Source organism: Notechis scutatus, chromosome 3, assembly GCF_049901735.1.
Source record: "Notechis scutatus isolate UNSWTSFEM ecotype Mainland chromosome 3, rNotScu1.2, whole genome shotgun sequence".
NCBI classification, from domain to species: domain Eukaryota; kingdom Metazoa; phylum Chordata; class Lepidosauria; order Squamata; family Elapidae; genus Notechis; species Notechis scutatus.
In genome coordinates this window covers 54124882-54147987 of record NC_142011.1, presented here as the reverse complement: position 1 = coordinate 54147987, position 23106 = coordinate 54124882, and the positions used below count along the sequence as shown (strand labels likewise).

The following is a 23106-nucleotide window of genomic DNA, read 5'->3' as shown; positions in this document are numbered from 1 at the left end:
TTTGGAAGAATTCTGGTAAGTCAACAATAGTGAGCCTTACTTATAGCGAAGTCAGTATTTATTGCACCGAGTTGTGTAAAGGCAGAACATATTTTTCTTGTAGTCAGAGCACCCATGATTTCTCTTGTTTTGGCAATAGACAGATTAGATACCTAGTTGCTTTTCTTAGACCAGGAGACAACTAACTCTCACAATTATTTTCACTCTTCCTGAAGTGAGATTGCAGAAAGCATAATTAATGCTGATATGCCCAATTTTTATCCCCTTCAGGTTCTGTATTATAAATTGTGAATACTGCTCACTATTACTAGTGTTAGGACACATTCAGTATACGCCCTTTGAGATGAGTCACCTCACTTGAGATATTGGCAGTTCTACCAGTATCATTTGTTAGGATGGAAGAATTGAAGAAAAGGTTGGTCTAGCAATCTTGCAAATTTATTATACTGCTTTGAGCCCTGGCGAAACTATAACCTGCCTCACAGTAATCTCACCTATGTGGTTAAATAGGTGATTATGACTTTGCCATAAGTGCATTCCTTTCACTTTGTGCTATCCCTCCTACATAATTGTGGATGTTAAACAGCATCAGAACTTATAAATCACAGTTCTCCAGATGACAAATATACTCTGGCAGTGCCATCTGAATGATTCAATGGTAATTGAACTGCCTTAAGTCAAGACCTGGGCAAATGCTGTGATCCTGCTATTTACTGTAGCCTTCCAGAAAGATTGTGACACTGATGTGCTAATGACACTAATTTGTGAACTTTATAGTAATTCTGGCAAAACAAAGTGCTAAGCTATGCTTTTCGCTCTCGTTGAATGCTAAATGAGTTATTAATAGTGAGGAATCTCAAGTAAACAATTTTGATTTTGAATGTCTGTTTTATTGAAGATCTAAATTTCCCCAGCTGTTCCCCAGCTAACATATCATTACTGCTGCATTTTAGCTTGGCAGCCTCTCATGTAACCCTTCATATTATTGCTAAGGTAGCAGTGATGCAGGTGCAGTGTTTTCATAGCTATAAGGTGCAGATGTAGATGATATATGCAGTTTGGTGCTAGTATTTGTGCTGCTGTGTCCCATATTGCATTTAATTTTATGTTAATGTTAAGTCGATTATTTTAAAGAATTATTGTTTGATTAATTTTGGGCATTTTGAAGAAATGAGAAGCAGGGGCATTAAACTATGACCTCTATGTAGTAGTAGAGAATCTTTCAGAGTTATATAAAGGGTTGCTATCCTTGCAACTGTATAATGGTAACGTGATTAAAAAGCAATTTAATTCCAAGCAAATATGTACCCCTTAAATCAGCTTTGGCTAGATATTATTTGGTCTGCTATGCTTTGAATATGTATGTAACTACTATAACAATGCATGTATAGCCAAATAATACAAGTGCAGTACCAGATTTAGGGACACAAGAAGATCTCGTGGTATATGTTGTGCTTAGGAGCAGTGAAGAAATTAGTTCAAGAAGCATAAAGCATAAAGAGTAAACATTAATGTTCCAGAGATATTTATAGAAAGAAAAAAAATTGGCTAATACATCTGTTACCTTGAGCAGTGAACTGACAGTATAATCAAATGATTAATACTAATGATAGAATAAAACAAAATGGTGCTGAAAAATTCAGTTTGTTGAACAAGATGCAGAAAAATGTCTAGAATAATGATAGGGCATTGATTGAAGACCTAACTGTACAGCAGATGACTAGTCAGCTTCTGCTTGAATACTTCTGGAGGAGAATCTACCCACTTCCCAAACTAGTGGTTTCTGTTGTTGAACAACTCTTATCATTATGGTGTTCAATTGAACTCTATTTTCTTGCAATGTAAACTGACTATCTTATGTTCTAGAGCAACGTTGTTCAAGTCTATCTTGTTTTCTACATGAGGATCCTTTACATGTTTCAGAGACTTCCCCACTTATATTTTTGCCAGGCTAAACAAATCCAACACTTCCAACTGTTCCTCCTGGGTTTTTCCTTTTTTATTTTTCAAAATGCACAAAACAAAATATTGACAAAACACTTACAAATATTTAAACAAATACTTCGTTTTCATTGCATGAATATTTGTCAATGTCTTTCCTAAGCTGCAGTGCCAAGAACGTGGTGATGTATTCTAGATGTAATCTGAACAATGCAAAATAGAGAGGAGGAAAGTGGGGGTAGTTTTGTTGATCTTAACCCGTTCCTTCTGGGGAATGCAGTTTAGGATTTTATTTTATTTTGAGTTTTTCTGCGTAGGCATCATATTCTTGGCTCATGCTCAGCTTGTGCTTCATCAAGCTATCTCAATAATCTTCTCATGTACTGCTACCCAGTGTGGTATCCCCCATTCTGTGGACCTACTTTTAATTTTTCCTACCCAAATTATTATGTCTGTTCTACTGAAATTAATTTGTCTAGCAGCTTATGCCTATTGTTGCTGCTTGAATCACCTGAATCATGATATTGTTCTACAAGATGTTTGCTATCCTTCCTTATCTTTGTGTTGTCAAGAAATTTGATAAACTCAGTTTTAACCCCTTCTCTAATTTGGAAATATATTGAATAGCACAGGCCTGAGGAGACCTCTGCAGTACACAGCTCAACACCTCTTTCAGCTTTGATGAAGAGCTGTTCACATAAACTTGTTTGATAGGATTATTTAGCTATTTTATAGCTGAAGCCATCTGGTTTTTATCCTCTATTTGTGTTCCTTTTAACTCTTCCTAGTCCTTGTGCATTTATAATGGAAACTGCCCTCCTTTTTTTTCTTCCAGAAAATGGTATGTACTTCCACCATCTTAGATTTGAGAACTCCTCATTTTTCTAACTTAAAGCACTTTATGGATATTAAAAGGTGCTTTAAAAGTTATCCTGCAGCACCTTCAATAAAATACCACAAAAACCAGCAAAACTAAATCCACAAACATCATCAATTCTAGCATGGCAGAAATGTTAAAGCCTATAATCTCAGTCTGTAACATATATCTAGTTTTAATAAATGAATATAAACATAGAATAGTCTCACGTTGCAAACTAACAAGGCAGGGGGATTTCCCGAATAGATTCAGTTAAAATCAGTATTTTAATTGGATTGTGAAATATATCAGCAAACTGCAGATGTTGCAATATGGGAACCAAATATCTGAAGAAATTTGAAGAACTAGGCACTTGAGATTCAACACGATTAGGAGTTTTCCAATTTTATCTAAAAAGTATTTGTCATGTAATTCTCTCATTCTGCAATCCATAACTTTTGGTATGCAGTTACTTGCAATATATTGCATATTCTAATGTACATTTAATTAAATTAACAGTAAAAGCTTAACTAGGTTAATGCACAAAACTTGCATTAAATTCTGATTTTGACCAGAAACTAAATAGATTAATTCTTACCTTCTTCCTGAGCTACAAGTTCTCATTCTGTATGCAACAGATGCTAATTTGACTTATACTGAAATGGGTATTTTGCATATTTGTAGAGTCCATTGGAGTTGGGCAACTAATAAAATTGCTTTGTAAAAATTAATGGTGAAGAGAAAACATAATTTATGTTGTATATCCTGAACACATCTAATGCTATAGACTCAAAAAATATAATCTTTGTATCTTGTACACAGTGCCTGTGACATGTATATTGCAATTTCTTAAAATGAATTTCACTGTAAAGTTGCAAAAACATTTCAGCACATTGAAATTATTTTACTGTACAGGTAATCCTCAACTTACAGCCATTCTTTAGTGACCATTTGAACTTAACAAAGTGACTTATAATTGTTTTTCCACACTTATGACAATTGCAGCATTCCCATGTCACGTGATCAAAATTCAGGTGTTTGGCAACTGGCATGTATTTATGACTGTTGCAGTCTCCTGAGATCAGCTTTTGGGACCTTCTGACAGGCAGTCTCACTTAACAACTGTAGTGATTCACTTAACAACTGTGGCAAGGAATGTCATAAAATGGAGCAAAACTAACTTAGCAACTGTCTTGCTTAACAACAGAAATTGTGCCCTTAAGTTGTGGGCTACCTGAACTTGCTTCCAAGGAAGATGACCTTGATTTTAAAATTCACCCAAATAAATATATAGAAGGAAAATGAATATAAACAGAAATCTGTGCCATGTCCAGCTTATAATTTTTAACTTTGTCAGCTGTTCAATTGTCAGTTGAAATAAATGTATAAATGTTCAAAATAAATGTTTTGTAGCAACCATCAATTGACATAAAATTGCTGAGAATTTAAGTAGCAAACTCTCCATATATTTATGAATGTGTTTATAAATGTTATTGAGTACCTTAACGTGGGATACAGTCTACTTACATACGGTAGAAATAGGTAGATTGTACATAAATATACTTTATAAATATAACTTATAAGAAGGCCCTGAGAAATACAGAAATCAAGAAAATTGATGGGAGCAATATCCATAATAATATTCTCAGAAATGCTTGTGAGCAACAGAAAAAAAAATCCTTCCTTATTAAAAACCAACTAATATATTAAGAAATGCATGCACTATTAATATGTACAAAAAGCAGTAGAAGCTATTAAAAACTAACAAAATAACTAACAAAATAACTTCAGATGCCTAGTATGTAGTTTTGTCTTGAAGTAAGAAGTCTCAAAATTAATAACATAATGTAGCAATCTCTAACAAAAGATTACAGTGCTCTGAAAATGAGGGCTAATGTGGAAGGAATTGCAAAGTATTTCAGAGCACAGCTGTTCTGAAGAAAGTAGGAGGAATCAAATTAACTGTTCTACAGGATTCCAGTGTACTACTTGGGCTGCTGTATCAAGAACTGACCAGTGCTGATTAAAATTTCTGAATGCAGTTATGAAGAGAACACTGTCAAAGTGAAGTTATTATTGTGAGGTCAAAAAGGAACCTTGGTCTTATCATTAATAAAGTGAAAGGAAGCAACTTTCTGATGCTGTTGACATAAAAGAGTTGAGTGTAACCTTGGAAAAAGGAATAGGTGGTTATAGAATTAGAACGATAGTATAAAAATTGGGAGAAAACCATGTAACCAAATTATTCAGTACTTAGTTTTTCATATTCAAAGACAAAAAGGTGCTTTGGAGCATTCTTTAAAGTCAAAATGTTACACAGTTCTATGGAGATTAGACAATGATGATGATGATGATGAAAATAACCTCGTTGACCACCCTCACTCTGTCAAGGACCTTGGAGTACTCATATCAAATGACCTAAGTGCCAGAGCTCCCTGTAACAGCATTGCCAAAAAGGCATTAAGAGCTGTAAATCTAATCTTAAGAAGCTTCTCCTCCAGTAATATTGAATTGCTAACTAAGGCATACAAAACTTTGTTAGACCAATACTCAAATACAGCTCATCTGTCTGGAATCCGCACTATATATCGGACATTAATACAATTGAGCGAGTCCAGAAGTATTTCACAAGAAGAGTACTACACTCCTCTGCTCGCAACAGAATACCCTGGCCTATACCATCGGGCTTGAACTTTTGGGCTTGGACAATCTTGAACTACACCGCCTACAGTTAGACTTAAGCATAGTACACAAAATTATCTGCTACAATGTCCTACAACAGTGATCCCCAACCTTTTGACGCCGTCCGGTACCGGCATCAGCTGGGCGCCGCATCTTTTTGATGAAAACGTGCTTCCGGTGAGCTTTCACCGGAAAAGCTCACGGAGCGCTGGCGCCGCCATCTTTTTTGATGAAAACGTGCTTCCGGTGAGCTTTCTACCGGAAAAGCTCACTGGAAGCACTTTTTCATGAAAAAGATGGCGGCGCCCAGCAAGCTACGGCCCGGTAGGAGTTGTTCCACGGACCGGTACCGGTCCGCGGACCAGTGGTTGGGGACCCCTGTCCTACAAGTCAATGACTACTTCAGCTTCAACCACAACTATACAAGAGCATACAACAGATACAAACTCAATGTAAACCGCTCCAAACTTGATTGCAAAAAATACGACTAGCAGCAGAGTGGTCAAAGCCTGGAATGCACTACCTGACTCTGTTGTTACATCCTCTAACCCCCACTCCTTTAACCTCAGACTATCCACTATTGACCTCACCCCATTCCTAAGAGGTCTGTAAGGGGCGTGCATAAATGCACAATTGTGCCTACCATCCCCGTCCTATTGTCCCCATTTATTTGTACCTATTTCCTGTGTTCTTACTCATGTTTATACTTATACCTATTATCTTGTAAGCAATTGACAAATCAAATAAATCAAATAAATACAAATAAAATAAATAAATAATTCTTGAAGAGGAGTTAGCTATCAAAAGGGTTCCTGTGTGGGAACCCAGATTCAGATTTATCCTCAGTCATGGAAACTTCATTAGGTGACTGTGGATCTATCAAATTCAGCTTAGTACGGCTAGTCCTCAACTTACAACAGTTCACTTAGTTACCGTTCAAAGTTACAGTAGCATTGAAAAAAGTGACGCATGACCAGTTTTCAGACTTAAGACCATTTTAATCATGTGATCAAAATTTGCATGTTTGGCAACTAGTATGTATTTATGACAGTTGCAGTGTTCCCTTTTGCAACTTTTTTTTTTTTTTGCAAGCAAAGACAATGGGGAAGCCAGATTTACTTAACAACATTTTGACTAATTTAACAATTACAGAGATTCATTTAACAATGGTGGCAAGAAAGTTTGTAAAATGGGCAAACTCGCTTAACAGATGTCTCACTTAGCAACAGAAATTTGGGGTCAATTGTGGTTGTAAGTCGAGGAATATCTATACACAGGGTGGGATTCAAATTTTTTAACAACCGGTTCTGTGGTCATGACTTGGTGGTCATGTTATTGGCTGGGCGTGGCCAATTCAATATCACTCACATCGAGGCACGCATCTCCTCGCCTGGCGTCCATGACTGGGGATGCTGCAGCAGTCGTAAGTGTGAAAAATGGTCATAAGACACTTTTTTCAGTGTCATTGTAACTTTGAATGGTCACTCCACACAAGCAAAGTACCAGTAAAGGAGGGGGAAAAAAACTCCAGAGAAGTTCCTGAGACAGGAAGTCTAGTCCTGCCAAGAATGTAATAAGGTTTAATGGAGAGACAGTTTCTGTAAGCAACACCAGAATGTTTCCTTCCTGCCTTCCTTACAGGATTAGGCCAGTAATTTCTTCTAACAACCGGTTCTCCGAACTGCTTAGAATGTTAACAACCGGTTCTAGCGAATAGGTGCGAACTGGTAGAATCCCACCCCTGTGTATTTATCATAAGAGTTGAGTGATTTTTAAAAATGAGCTCCTGGAAAAAATGTAGGATTAACTGGTTGGGGTTCTTTTAAATACCGTATTTGCCGGCGTATAAGACGACCCGGCGTATAAGACGACCCCCACCACCACCGGAAACGCCCTCCAGAAATCCCGGGGCTGCAGCGGCAGGGCGGAGTGCCAGGGGCCATGGGAAGAGCAGGAAGGCTGCAGCCTCGGGCGGAGCGAGGCGAGCGGGATGAAGCGGAAGCGACGCAGGGGATCTGGGAAGCCAGAGGCGCCTTCGCTGCGTCCAACAAGCATCCGAAAGCCGGTAGTGGATATACGGCGTATAAGACGACCCCCCACTTGAGGCATGTTTTTCAGGGCAAAAAAGTTGTCTTATACGCCGGCAAATACGGTATATTGTTGAGTAATATGGACAGTGCATTGGGTCTCCAGTGGAGCCATGCAGCAGTTTAAGATTGTTAAAATGCTCTATTTCAAGTCACAAATAATAACTCTTGGTTTTCTCTTCATTTTTCTGTATTACTTGCTCCTGTTTTACTTGTTCTTCCACCAAATGCTTGTATCCAATTTTACTGCTGCTTCTAAATTTTAACTCTACAAGTAGGCTGATATTTAGCAACAAAGCTAAAGATATATTTGAATCAGATACCAGCTTTTAGAATAGTTCATATTTCTCCTTCTGTGCCTTTATTGAAGAAGCTGTCTGTTACACAAATAGCTCTTAGCAACCTCTTCCTCCTTCAGACCGGTTGCTAATTACAGCTATGTTTCCATAGCCAAGGGTAATTTTATACCCATAGGATCAGTTTTCTCTATTTTACATATCTGTGTAGCTATAACACAGTATTTGCTTTTTCCTTAAAATGTTATTCATATGAAACACATTGCTAGTTGCAATTATAACATGACTATGATTTTATTTGTGCAGCATTAAATATATGGTGTTCAGGAAAGTAGTATCAAAATGAGGCTGTGTTTTGCAGCATTTCTTGTGCCATCTCCTTTCCTCTGGGAACCAACATTTGCACCTGGATTCCTGAGGATGAAGTACTTTGTTTAGCTTTCTGAACAGTAATTGTTCTGCCAATGTCACATTTTTTAGTGTGCTTTTATTTTTCTTATTTTGAAGATATATTTGGAAACTCGGGTTGTGTATTTCATATTGATTCTTACACTGGTTTGATTGATCAGTAGTCTGTTTTCTACTCTACAACAGTGTTTGAATTGTGATATTTCTGGGCTCAGGTGCTTATGGAGCTGTTAAAGGAAGTGTTACAGCCTTTGTAGAAGAATTAGTGATTTGAATTTTGAATGTATACTTGTTTTTCTTTCTGAAGCAGCATTAACATATATTTTTAGGCAAACAATAATATGGTTGGCTTGTATGTTCGGAACATTAAGAGTGTCATGCCTTATGCAACACACAAGTTTATTGTTATGGCTGTGATCCTGTTGAGCAAGTTTTGCTACAGACTTCAGGAAATATAAATAAGAGAAATGTGGACCATTATTGTATATTACACAGAGTTCTCTAATGCTATACTCTGATTATGTATTGTAGCGGTTTTTTTAAGACCAGATGCATACTGGAACGATGGATGGTTGGCCTATTTAGTTTATTTTTAGCTTACAGTTGCTCTGCCCAAATCATTTTTAAGCCATTTTAGGGGAGAATGGGAAATGTGAAGAGCCTTTTTTATTTTATTGTCACTTGGGCACTTGGGTTAAAAAATGTTTGAGTGATATGATTTTGTGCTTGTGTCATTGAAGCAGACTACCTTAATTCTAATACCAAAAAGAAAGAGGAGAATAAATTAGAAGGAAGTATGAAAGGAAGTACTGTAGTAATATTCTATTCTAGAGCAAGAATTGCTTTTGTAATGGTGTTTTGCCACCTGTGTATAGCTAACTAAAATGCTGGCTAACAACAGAGTGATATGCTAGAACAGGGGTGTCAAACTCACATCGTCATGGCGGCGAAATGTGACGTATCGGGATTTTTTCCCCCTCTTCGCTGAACCGGGCGTGGGCGTGGCCAGCACATGACAGCCCTATGCTAGAACATTATTTTAGCATTTAAATAAACATAGAAACTATGACATTTAACCTTATAAACTTCAAGAGTCTTTTTTCCGCTATGTGTTCTAAATGGTCTATGATTAATATGTGTGTGTGTATCTGTGTGTGCATGACACGTGTGTTTGTGTGTATAGTTTTGAGAGTGGGAATCAGAATTTCATTTTTTAATGTGTGCCTGTATATTCACAGAAAAATGTGACAATAAAGGTTATCTTATCTTTATAGATAATCTTGTAGGAAAGATATATTTATTTGCTTCAATGAAGTGACATAGTTAGAAGAAGGCTTTTGAGCATCAGCTGATTCTTATCTAAGAGATCTGTGGTATTTGATTCTGGTCAGACTTCATTTGCAGGAAGAATACATTGATATTGCCTTAAGAGATGATTATACTGTTATCCAAGTCTAAGCGTCTAGAGCAGGGGTCTGCAACCTTAAACAATCAAAGAGCCATTTTGACCCATTTTCCACAGAAAAGAAAACACCAGGAGCCACAAAACCTGGGGGGCATGGCCAACTCAATATCACTCACTCCCACCAGTCACATGACCCTCTCAGCCACGCCTACCCAGGTTTTGTGGCTTCTCTGTCTCTCTCTCCTCTCTTTCTCTCTCTCCTCCCTCCCTCTCTCTCTTCCTCTCTGTATCTCTCTGTCTCCCTCTCTTTCTCCCTCTCTCATCTCTCTCTCTTTCTCTCTCTTTCATCTCTCTCGCTCATCTTTCTCCCTCTCCCTCTCTCTTTCTCCTTCTCATCTCTCTTTCTTTCTCATCTCTTTCTCACTCTTTCTCCCTCTCTTTAATTTCTCTCTTTCTCTCTCTTTCTCATCCCCCTCTCTTTCTCATCCCTCTCTTTCTCCCTCTCTCATCTCTCTTTTTCCCTCTCTCCTCTCTCTCTTGTGTGTGTGTGTGTGTGTGTGTGTATGTGTGTGTGTCTGTGTTCCCTCTTGAACCATTTCCAAACACGAGGGTTGCGGGGTTTTTTGGCTGATGTTATTGGGATTTTTTGGGGCTGATGTTCTTTCTTCTTCTTTATTATATGATTTAAATCAAGAGACATTTCAGGTTCCCAGATAAATGAAGCTCTTTTGTCCCCCTGATGTGGCTTCCTTTTGACTGAACCCACCACTGGCAGGCACCGCCCCTCCCCCTCCCCTTCACTTCTCGCTTGCCCTGAGAAGCTAAGGTGATGGTGGCTGATGGAGACTCGCTCCATATTCCAGAGTGGGAGTGAAGTGCTTCCTCTTCTTCTGCCCTTGTTGGTGCTGTGCACACCTCAGTCACTTGGGGAAGCATGCAACTTTCTCTCCAACCCGAGACACTGGCCCAGCCCAGCTGCAGCCGATGCTCTGCATCATAATGGGCTCCAGGAGGAGGAGGGGACGCTGTCTCCCTCATTGTGAAGCAAGCTAAATTTAAGTGTGCTGTGCAAGGTGCTGCAACAGCAGTGAGCAGGCCATGGAGGCAGTGAGAGGAATATGGGGAGACACACATCTTTCTCTCTGCCCCGAGACACTGGTCTGGTTTGGCTGTGGCTGACACCACTGCTCTCACCACCTCCATGGCCTGTTTGCTACTCTTGCAGCACTTTGCACAGCACACTTAAATTTAGAGCACTTCACAATGGGGGAGATGGTGTTCCCTCCTCTTCCTGGAGCCCATTATGATGCATAGCATCATCTGCAGCTGGGCCGGGCTGAGCGTCTCCCTGAGCGAGTGAGGTGCGCACAGCACCAACAAAGGCCGGAAGAAGAGGCAAGTAGAGGGGTGGTTCACTCCCACCTTGGAATACGGAGCAAGTCTCCATCCGCCGCCATTGCCCTTACCTTCTCAGGTGAGAAGTGACTGCGAGGGAAGGGTGAGAGGCGGGGCCTCCAGTGGTGGGATCATCTGACAGGGAGCCACAGGAGAGGGCTCAAAGAACCGCATGTGGCTCTCGAGCCGCAGGTTGCCAAGCCCCACTCTATAGCATGGGTGACCAAGCTCTTGGCTTGCCTAGGCTGCATTGAGTGAAGAGGAATTGTCCTGGGCCACATTTAAAATATACAATATAGTTAGTGTATATAACTCACACAATAATATTAAATGATTACAATCTTGTGGGGTTACATTACTAGCTGTACAGAGCCATATGTGACAGGGGGCTGGGCCCGCATGCTGTAGAGCAGGGGTGTCAAACTCTAGGCTTGGGTGCTGGATCCGGCCCGCAGGGCCGCCCTGGAAAAAAATGAATGACTAGCCCGCAGTGCCTCTGCCAGCAAAAATGGAGCTCAGGATGGCTGTGCACGGCCGTCCGAGCTCCATTTTCGCTGGCAGAGGGCTGCAGGAGGCCATCGCAGCCAAAAACAGAACCTGGGTGGCCACATGCACCCCTCTTGAGCTCTGTTTTGCTCTGTTTTTTCTGGCAGAGGGCTAGCAAAACAAACTACTAGCAAAAGTGCATTTGATCACAAGGTAAGGAGGCATGGAGAAATTCCTCCCCTGGAGACAATGGATCCACCCAGCCCTGCCTGGGCCATCATGTGGGGCTGGCCAAGCCCTCTCCAGCCATGCCCTCCCAGCTCCTGAGATCAAACACAACCCTGAGGTGGCCCTCAATGAAATTCAGTTTGATACCCCTGTTCTAGAGGATCAATTCCATAAGGGTTATATTATATACCTTATTGGGAAATTATAACTATTAAATTTAACGGGCAATAAGATTGTGAGGAATATGGTGTCCAGAAATAAGTTTCTAGGAAGAAACTTTCTTGGAAGAAAGGGAAAGAGTGTTTGCTGAATAATGTAAGCTACAGGAACAGGGACTAAAATGTATTTGCAATTGTCTTTACAGCGTGTCTTCAATGACCTCAGTGGCTCAGTGTCCCTTTCCTGGATTGGAGATAGCACTGGAGTAAGTAATAACATTGGTTGAGCAGATATTTTAAGTATTCAGACGGAGCAAAAGTATAATATATGAAATAGTTACATGCAGTGACTGGTTTCATACTTTCAAATAAAGATGCTTTTGCCTTAACCTTCCCACATAAAAAAGAATTACAGTATTTTTGGCTGGTGGGTGATAAGAAGTTATTCTCTACAGCTGCAAGCTATTCTAGTTCTTCTTTTAAATATTGCCATCTTTCTCATGAACAAAGAACTATTGTGGGTGTTTTGTTGTGTAAATGAAGTGACACACAGGTTTGGTAAGTAACATCTATCTACCCATTCAGGGTTGTGGTGATAATTGCTTCAGTGATGAAGCCTTGTTGATGTGGAGAAAAAACCCACATATTTCTTAATATCCTCCACAGACCTGTTGCTTGTTTACCTCACACTGAAAGAGAATGCTGCAATTCGAGCATTTTTTTATTTGTATAATTTTGACAATCCTTAGACACAATTAAGGTTATCCATTGTACAGTGTAGGGCAGGTGACAATAGTAGGAAGGATCATACAAATTGTCAGCTGACTTCATGGAGAGTTGGATTTAATCCAGCATATTGAGAGAAGAATTAGGAAGAATCACATATGTTTTTCCAGTTCTTCCTTTTAAACCAGGAACAAAAAGAGACACTGGGGAAGTACGCAGTAGCAGCTGATGTAATTTTGCCAACTTCCTTTTCTTTCTTTCAAAGATAATAGAATCTTAATGTAGTTTTTTCTGTTTGCTTCTCATACTCCTTTATTTAAACTACTAACAGTATCAATAACTAGGCCAACATTTATCTGCAACTAAAAAGCAGACACTTCCAATTAATAATGTGTTAAGATTGGGAATGTGTTTTTTGGGGGGGAGAAGAAGGAACAAAATATCAAATTCTAAACATATTTATTAATGTCTTAGTCTCATCAGTATACAATTCAGGTATTTACACCGTTTCAATAATCAAAAGGCAAGTGGACATTCCAGAAAAAAATGCACATTTAAAAAAAGATTGCCAGTCAAATATTTTATACTTAGACAAGTGGATTATCATATATTAGATCTGATACATTTCAAAGCTATATCAATATTTTTTTAAACTAACAGTCTACTGACTGTTTAAGTTCCACTTTTGATTAAAGACTTGCATTTCTAATGAATAGCTAGAAATAAGGGAGAAAATTTGTTCCTATTGTGATATTGTACACCGAATAACTTAATATACTATAGCACAATTTGGAGTCTAATGATAGCTACATTTGATACTATTCCGTAAAGTTCTATCTAGAGAATTAACTTGACACATTATTTTATTTTGTTATGAGGACTTAAAAAAATTATCCTTCCTTCAGCAAATAAAAGGAGAAATAGGTGATGGTTTGGGATAGGAATTTAAGCATTAGATAACTGAAATAACAAGGAGAAGATTTTTTTTTTTCATAAGATGATCTAATTTAATAGCAAACTGTAATATATAACATCTAATTTTTGAAATGAACATGAAATTATTTCTAGGGAATTATTCAGCTGTCTGTATAAGTTCTGTTTGCTTGATCTACCTTTTGAATAGTCATACTATGAGTATGCTGAAATGTGGCTGAAACCAGTTCAGCCTGATAGAAACCAATCGTTAGCCAGATCCCTTTTATTATCTTTTCTATGTTGCATCTATTATAGTAATTAAACTCTATTAAAATAGTTAAATAACATTAAGACAAGGTTTCTTTCTTGGACTAATCTGAGCTAAATATTAACCTTTCCATTTCTGTTTCCAGGTTATTCTTGTGTTGACTACTTTCCAGCTTCCCCTAGTGATCATGAGCTTTGGTCAGTCTAAATTATACCGAAGGTAAAGATGTTATAGTTGTCTATAGTTCTATGTAAATATATATTTATTATATTTTTCTTTCTTTTTAAAAGATAGTATTTCTTCTATGCCCAATTGCTACAACAGCCTTCTCTGGTTCCATCCATAAAGTGCTGGGTAACCTGCTTTTTTCAAAAGCTGTTTTCCTGTAAATACGTATAGTTTTTCATGATTAACTTTTAAACAATGGCACTATAAACCTGTTTTCATTGAAATAGGAACATGTTGACTCAGGATAATTTTTATCTTAATAGATTGTCAAATATAATCCATCTCCTTCCTCTGCCTGTTGGAAATCCTTCAGAAGAGCCCCCCTTTTGACTACTAGTATAGTTAATAAAACTTTGAGATAAGGTGAAGGCCTCACCTACCTATTAACATTCCATATATTTCATGCTAGGATTTCAGCCATGTATTTTTTTTTCTCAGGTGGAAACAAGAAATATTGGTTTAGACTTTTTCCTCCAATATTTACTTTGGTGTGGCTAACTCTTCCTGCTTTTCCATTTTTCAGTTGTTATGTAGAACAAGTTGCACCAGAGAGGTGAAGCCTGAAGGGGTAGTTCTTTTAGAAAAGAATTGCCTCCTGCAAAGGGTAGGCATGTGGTACAGTGGTAGATTTGCTTCCAGCTTCAAGAATCCAACAGGCAGAAAAGAGATTTACTGGCATGGGGTCAAAGGTTAATTATTATTTGCAGTGGAATGGGAAAAGAAAGAATTGAAAGGCCTGTTGCTCCAGAGCAGAGTTCCTCAGTGTCCGCAATTTTAAGGTATGGACTTCAGCTCCCAAAATTGCCCAGCCAGTGCTAGGAGTTGAAGTTCACATTCTTAAAATTTCTGAGACTGTGAAACACTGTTCTAGCACAATCCTAATACAGAATCTTGCATGCAGTAGTTACTGTGTAGATCCTACTAGATATGTTGTGAAAACCCTTCTTTAACAGAATCATCAACGCTGCTAAAATTATTTTACAAATATCAAGCCAAATGTTCCTTAGACGTTTAGTAGAACATGCCGTTTATGATTATGGTCCCTGCTTTTACAATAGGTACAGATTTATGGATTCTAAATAGCATATTTTTACAGTTTAATTGAATGCTCATTTTAATTTGTAATTGTGTTAACTATTTTGATGTTACCTGAAAGTGAGAGGAATTTTAAAATGTGGGAGCTATTTTATATGATAAAGTATAGTAGCTGTATCTGTGTAAAGAATAATTTTCACTGCAGTGTGTTTTTTTAGATATTTGTACACATATATGAACGTTCTATTATTGTGCACGTATTTCATCATTGAACTAAATCATGCCATAGAAAACCTCTTAAATGATTTTTACATTGTTTACTTTTATATTTTTCCAGTTCTTTGTGATATTTATTTTATTGCATCAATAATTTTTGTCCTTACTTTGTCTTTTTTCCCTTTTATCTTAGCGAAGATTATGGGAAAACTTTCACAGACATTACAGATCTCATTAACAACACTTTCATCAGAACAGAGTTTGGAATGGCTATTGGGCCAGAGAATTCTGGGAAGGTAGGAACAATTGGTTATTACAATATAATCTAAACTGTTTGTTAGCCTTATTCTTCTTGATAAAAATTGAAGTCTTGAGACTTCAAGGGTCTAAAATGGCTGCATTTTAATAATTTAGCTTGGTATTGGAAAATAGATTTAAAGTGGTACTTGAGCTTTAACATGGCTAGAACCTAAGTGGATTTAAGTTTATTACTAGTTTTCCAGCGGTTGCTACTTGCCAAGACATTCTAGAGAAGTAGTGCAAAAAACTGACTGGGCCCATCCTTCGCCTCTGATCATCTACTGAATAGCAATAGTACTTAGACTTATATAGAACTTCACAGTGTTTTACAGCCCTCTCTAAGTGGTTTACAGAGTCAGCATATTTTCCCAAACAATCTGGATCCTCATTTTACTGACATTGGAAGGATGGAAGGCTGAGTCCACTTTGAGTAAGTCAGGATCAAAGGAATCAAACTCTTGGCAGTGAACAGAGTTAATCTGCAATACTGCATTCTAACTACTGCGCCACCACAGCTTCATGAACCTAACAGATAGGGCCAAAAATATTGACTTTTTCTTGGTTTTTAAAAGGTCAAGGGAAGATTTGAGCAAACTGTGTTTCTTAAGCTTATTTGGATTCCTAACTATCACTTTCCACGCTTGGATTGTGTTTCTTGATGTGCTGTTCAATATCTGGGGAGCTGTTGACCTGAAGAAACTTGGGCAGCTCTGCAATGCAACCTTACAACCTTACTAGTTAGAGCAGGCTAGTATCATCTAATTCTTCTTTCCCCTTCTTGCTGCACATTATATTAAACTGTATAGGACTTGTCTGTCATTAATGGGGGGATAGAGTTATGGTTGTGATTTCTCTAACTTGTACTGGATTTTAAATTACTGTCATTAGTTCGCTTCCACAATTAAATAAATGTTTTTGCTCCCAACACAGTTTCATCCTACATTATTGAGTCTGTCCATGGATATATTATAGATAAGATGTTTCTTTCAATGACACTCCTATCAGAGGGATAAGCAGGAATAGTTTAATTTTTTAGAGCTTTCCTGAATGGGTTTCATAAAACCCTTCGGCGTAGCAAAGCAGTTCCTTTTGTCATCACAAAAGTCTTGCATTACCTTAAAATTTCTAATTCTACTTATGCTTATTTTTGTTTTTTTCAGGGACTTATATTGTCCTTTAAAAAACCCAAAGCTATGGATTCAGACATACTAGTTTTAACACATGATAAACTGGCAGTGTGGATGAGCTCCTATGTGAATGTTTAGAAGATGATTCTCATTTTTACTTTTCCATCTGTCTAGGTGATACTGACTGGGGATAGATCTGGACATAGATCTAGTGGAAGAATCTTCCGATCGTCTGATTTTGCAAAGAATTTTGTACTAACAGACCTTCCTTTCCATCCTTTAACTCAAATAATTTATCACTCTCAGAATTCTGATTTGTTATTGACCCTCAGTACAGAGGTAAGATTTGGAGAAAGGGGATGGAGGTATCTTCAATTGGTGTAGCAATTGAAATTGTGATCTTGTGATCTAAAATGAAGTATATTGGGGGGGGGGGATGATTTTGAATGACTACTTATAGTCACAATTTTTATGTAAAAAATATATATGTTCTCCGTTAGACTGCTGCAAGAGTCCAGGTTAGGTAAAACTCCGCCTCCTTCATCTTGTGACTGAGTCTGCCAAGCTGTTTAGCCCTGCCTCCGTTGCCACAGTTACCCAGCTTTCGACTCAGTCCCTCGTCGGAACTGGTCGTGTCTGCACTCTCTCTAGAGCAGTGGTTCTCAACCTTCCTAATACCGTGACCTTTTAATACAGTTCCTCATGTTGTGGTGACCCCCAACCATAAAATTATGGCTCAGTTCCTAAGACCATTGAAAATATGTGTTTTCCAATGGTCTTAGGGGACCCCTGTGAAAGGGTCATTCAACCCACAAAGGGTTTGCGACCCACAGGTTGAGAACCACTGCTCTAGAGCATAGCAAGCAAATCAACTTTAATTTGAACTTTGACTGTTTTAATCGGCGTTGGACTTTAAATCCTGCTCCTGGGAACCCAGTAGAGTGAGCGCACCACCGCAAAGGGTTGGGAAGGGCTCTTCCCTCCCCAGGAGTGATTCCAGGGCCGGAGCTTCATCTCTATATAATCATTACTGATGATTATTCAGATATTAGGACAGCACTGAATTAGGACAGCATTGGATAAATTGTGATTATGACTTGTCCTCAGAGTTCTGGCCATCTTTGCAGTCATATGATTGCGATCTGGCCATTTGCTAACTGGCTTACACTTGGGACCGGTTGCAGCACCCCATGATCACATGATCTCAATTTTCAACCTTCCCTGATGATTTCTTCAGAAGGTCAGTGGGGAAACCGGCAAGGGAAGTTACAAATTGCTGAGTAAATCTGCAGGGATTGCTGTCACTAAGTGATGTGGTCATGTTTTACATCTGCATCGAAATTCAGCTATCAACTGCTGTTGTAAGTCAAGAGCTACCTGTATTTATATTCTGCTTTTCCTTATGGAGCTCAAAGAAGGTTTTTCTTCATTTTGCCTTTATAACATCAATTCCACGAGGAAGGTGGGGTTAAGAAATAGGGATTGGTCTAGAATCAAACTTGGGACATTTTATAATACATGGGCCACATCTGGCAAGTCTCAGTCCGGTTTGTGTTATCAGTAGTGTTGGTGGCAGGGTCTGGGGTTTCATCAGAATCGGCATCAATGTGTTGATGGGGGTGGGGGCGGGGGGCTAGTGTCAGTGCAGTGTTGGCAGTGGGAGGTTAGGTGTCTGCAGCTTAGAAATTGGGATGTTAGCAATGGGGAGTGAGGCAGAAATGGCAGGGCCCTTCCACAGCGAACCCAGATTCTCATGTCACTCCTTTGGAAAATTAATTGCCCACCCCGGCCTAGATTGAACAAGTCCTTTTCTTTGAGGGGTGTAAAACATTATACATTTGATTGAAGTATGATTAAGCTTCTTTGGCCAATTTAAGTTGATAGACTTATATTACATAAGCTTCAGTTGGTCCAGAATGATAGGACCACATCTGGGAAGGTCTGGTTTTCAGGAATATGCAAATTCTTTTTATTTCTAGAGTTTAACTAGTTTCTGCTCTGTTTCTGGGCACATTTCAAAGTGCTGGTTCTGGACTTTCAATGATTTAAGCAATTAGGTCCAGTATGTTAAACGAACATTTTCAAAAGATCCATCAAACTATTCTTTACGTTCAACACATTTGACCTTTATTGAGGCCATGTTCTTTGGAATGTCTGCTAAGAGAGGTCCCCTTCTGCTACTGGAATTCATCTGGTTCTTCTTCTCAATCTTACATTTGGCCTAGTGAGTTAAAATGATTTTTAAATGTTTCCTTTTTTGCTTTCTATTCATCTTCGTTTACTTCATTAATTGTTTTACATCAGCAATTTTTAATAAATTGCTCAGATTAGGTTACAGTTTTATCCCTACACTATAAACATAAAAATGTGTCACTTGAATATGATGAATCAATAATAAGCAACTTTTTCTAAATGTTCCAGGGTAGCTTGTGGATATCAAAGACATTTGGTGAGAAATGGAAAGAAATCCACAAAGATGTTTGCTTGGCCAAATGGTAAATTTCTTAATGAATGCTATCCAGGGAAAAGTGGTAGTTTAATATATATATTAAATGAGCTTAAATGTATATTGAAGGTTTAATGTATATTAAAATAATTTAAGTGTATATTAAAGGTGCTATACCTGGTAGTTTGTAAAAACATGAAGAAAGCTGTTGAGAAAATGTTTAATGTTATTTTCTCAGTTACAAAAAAGCAATTAAAGACTTTATTTAGGATTACCATTTGTAGCATATGGTACATAGTACATAGCAAGAACTCTATAAAGAGCCAATTCGTTAAATTCAAATGCATTGCTTTTGCTAATTTTCATCTTGAGTATACCAGGGTCATTTAATGAGTAGATATAAAACAGGTGGGGAGATAACCACAGGCCAACATAGGAGAGACAGATTTGGAACTAACATTTCCAAATAAAAGTATTACATAAATGAGAAAAAAAACTTTTGCACAAGACCTTGGGAAGTTGTTGCTTCGTAGCATAGTGATAAACCAATGGTCTAATTTATATAGAAGTGAACTCCTTATTATAGTGTGACTGTTACTTTCAGTGAGGCTTATCGATGGATTATTTCATGCAATCCTAACACTTTTTCTGCCACTTGATGCATTTTTAACTTTCAAAAATCTTAACTTGGCTTACTAACTAGATACAATTTGTGACAACTCATCTCTCTGGATATAATGTTGCCCAAACTGATGCCCTCCAGATATGTTGAACTAAATCCCTCATAATTCTCCAGCCAATTTATTGAAAATTCAGAGAACTGAAATATCCATATTTGGGGGTTACATTACAGCATTCCTGAAATTGAATTTCAAAACAACTGGAAAACTTGCTCTATGCTGAAATTAAGATGATACTTTCACACCATTCTGATCTGATGTTGATTTAGTGGTTTCTATGTCTACGCAAAGTGTTATCACCTAGCCCAGTGTAGTAACAGAATCTGGTTAATTGTAGGTTATTTAATAAATCATAGTGAAGCTATAATTTAATGTGATATATGAAGTCATTCCACATAATTGAAGTCCCAATTGTTTAGTTAGCCTACATGTTTCTGCCATTACACTAATTATATTCTCTTGACCTTTAATAGGGGTTCTGGTGGAACCATCTTCTTTACTACCTACCTGAATGGCTCTTGTAGTAAGTAATCCTTAATATAATAAATAGAGCTACTTCAGTTTAGAGCTTTTTTGGCAGATTTTTGTGGATCCTTTTCTTTGAGTCCACAGCCTCAAGAAGTCTTGACCATAGCTTATTCACCTGCAGTAATGTGGGAAAATCATTCTTGCTAAATGTATATATTTGTTTATCAATATTTGGAATTTTTCCCCTGGAATCCACCCATAGAAAATTGTAGTTATAAAAAGTCACTGTCTTGTGAAACAAGAGTTTGTCATTTAAAAAAGCCTCACTAAACATAGTGGGAAGTGTCAAAACTTTAGCTGGTTTGCTAGTATGTAGGAGTTACAGCAGTTCTGTTTTTTTCCTTCTTTTTTATTAACCTTTTCTGCTGCTGATGCATTTCCAATTTACAGAACTTTTGCCTAGTAAATAGGTATTTATTGCCTTTAAATGGCATAAAATTAACTTTTGATTGTGATATTGAAGGGAGTTTTAGAAGAGAGGGATTTGACATATGACTCTGGGTTTTCACGTTTTCCCTTTTTCAAATTACTTATGAATAATACCTAAAGTTTATAAGTATGAAGATAAGAACAAGTATAAATCTGACTAGCCATATTGAAAAAAAAACACCATTGTATCACTGAAACCATAATCAAGACAGCAATAATTAATTTTTCTCCCTTTCCCATGACATATTGCAATGATTATTGCATGAAATGTAACAGAGGAAATTTAAGTAGCTAATTCTTTTTTAACTAAAAAAATGTAGTTCCTGTTCATGAGTGATGGTGAGCAATAAAAGAATCTTATTATTACATTACAATCAGATATAAAATACAGTCTTATGTGAATGAACAGTTGGAAAATCTCTATACAACATAACCATAAATATGAATCAACTGCATTTTTGATATAAAGAGGTCTTCAAATATTGACCTACCTGTAGCACTCTGTTTTTGAGGTAGTTTGCTTTTCCATCCTACACAAAGTTGGGATGAGATTAGCTGTTCCTTTAGCATGTCATGGAGGGAATTATCTGTTTTTTAAATGGAACTATCTTAATGCATCTACTTCTCTTCTGAAGAAACTGATATCGGATTATTGGACTTAAAGAAAACTAAAGACTTTGGGAAGACATTCAAGACCATAGGAAACAACATCTACTCCTTTGGCCTAGGTGGTCGTTTTCTTTTTGCATCTGTGATGGTAGAAAAAGTAAGAAAACTATTCTTGGGCTTCTTTTGTGTTTCTATAGACTTGTTGCCTTCGTTTGCATCATGCTCTTTTTTTTCTTTCCTCTAATGCAATGTCCCCAAACTGTGAGCCGTTGAGGTATTGCGAGAAGTCCACAACAAATATAATAAACAAGAAACAAAATAAAAATGCTGATGGAAAAATATTTCACTGGTTGATGTGAGTGGAAAGGAGACAAATACTCAACTGGCCTAGGAGAAAGATTGGAGAAATAGCACCAAACAATTTGGTCTGGTTCTTCCTCTTTCCTGGCCTGCATCGGTAGTTTTGTTCCTCCCAAAATATACAATATCATATGCATGAGTTTTCCCCTACAGCCCAAGTATCATGGTTGGCTATGAAATCCCTAGATGTTGCCAGATGTTTTCACCTTATAATCAGTATCACTGTTCTGTATTGTCTATAGCCTCCTCTCCCTCACACAGCTAGCCTGTTATCTACCAGAACTTCCTACCAGGTATCCCATCTGTTGAAGGTTCTTTTATATATATTCCTCCATCTATACATTTTGGCACCTTCAGCCTCAAGGTCTAAAGTCCTACTAATGGCTGTTCCTACCATTTCAAATTTAGGAAGCAAAGACTATTCTACAGAAGTTGAGAAGATACTCTCAGTGCACACATATCATTTCCATCACCATAATTCCAGCATCCCCATTGCCAAAAGCTCCTTCGTTCATCTAGTGACCACTACCAAGCACATACTGGTGTTTACTTGTCTGAACGGACCAGACCTGAGGCCCAATTGAGTCCCAGAGGACTTTAACTTCATTTTGCGTGCCCTAAGTGTTTGTTATATTTTCTCAAAGACAAGCCTGCTCTAATGTGCAAGTTCTTTGAAATTCTGTAATTGCTTAATAAACAGGATTTTTTTAAAAAAAAAGTTATAAAAACAATATATCATTATAAACATTTTCTAGTTGTTTTATATTATGAACAGCTTCTTCGTAAATGAATATGGATGGTTTTAGAGAAAAGAAATATTTTTGCTTTGTCTAGACCAAGACAAGGAGAATCCATGTGTCACTAGATGAAGGTGAAACATGGAACATGGCTCAACTTCCTTCAGTTGGACAAGAACAATTTTACTCTATTTTGGCAGCGAATGATGACATGGTGTTCATGCATGTGGATGAACCTGGAGGTGAGAGGGAATACAAAGTGGGTGATGTATCATTTAGTATATCCAAATTTTGTTTGATTATGGTTACAAAATTGCATTTTAAAAGAAAAAAATGGTTCTCTAAATTGTCATTATTATATAGGCACAAAGATTTTACCTAAGACAAAAGTGTTTGAATTGCATATTTAGTAAATAGATTTCCAGCAGATTTACAAATTGTTGTTTTGAGAATCTGTTCCCAGTGTCAGTATAGTATATATAAACATGTGGGCTTCCTCACAACTTTCTTTTCCATGCCAATTTAAACCAGGGGTCTCCAAACTTGGCAACTTGAAGAAT

At 37.7% G+C, this 23106-nt stretch overlaps 1 protein-coding gene across 1 annotated transcript in view; it reads left to right on the top strand.

Annotated features, from left to right (window-relative positions):
- The window catches only part of SORT1 (sortilin 1), a 47359-nt gene that overhangs the window by 6799 nt on the left and 17454 nt on the right, over nucleotides 1-23106 (top strand). Inside the window, exons 2-9 of the mRNA XM_026677886.2 lie at nucleotides 12149-12208; nucleotides 13997-14070; nucleotides 15524-15626; nucleotides 16932-17096; nucleotides 19179-19252; nucleotides 20357-20406; nucleotides 21476-21606; nucleotides 22644-22788. Of these exons, the coding sequence (XP_026533671.2) occupies nucleotides 12149-12208; nucleotides 13997-14070; nucleotides 15524-15626; nucleotides 16932-17096; nucleotides 19179-19252; nucleotides 20357-20406; nucleotides 21476-21606; nucleotides 22644-22788 (802 nt within the window). The remainder of the gene's footprint in view (nucleotides 1-12148; nucleotides 12209-13996; nucleotides 14071-15523; nucleotides 15627-16931; nucleotides 17097-19178; nucleotides 19253-20356; nucleotides 20407-21475; nucleotides 21607-22643; nucleotides 22789-23106) is intronic.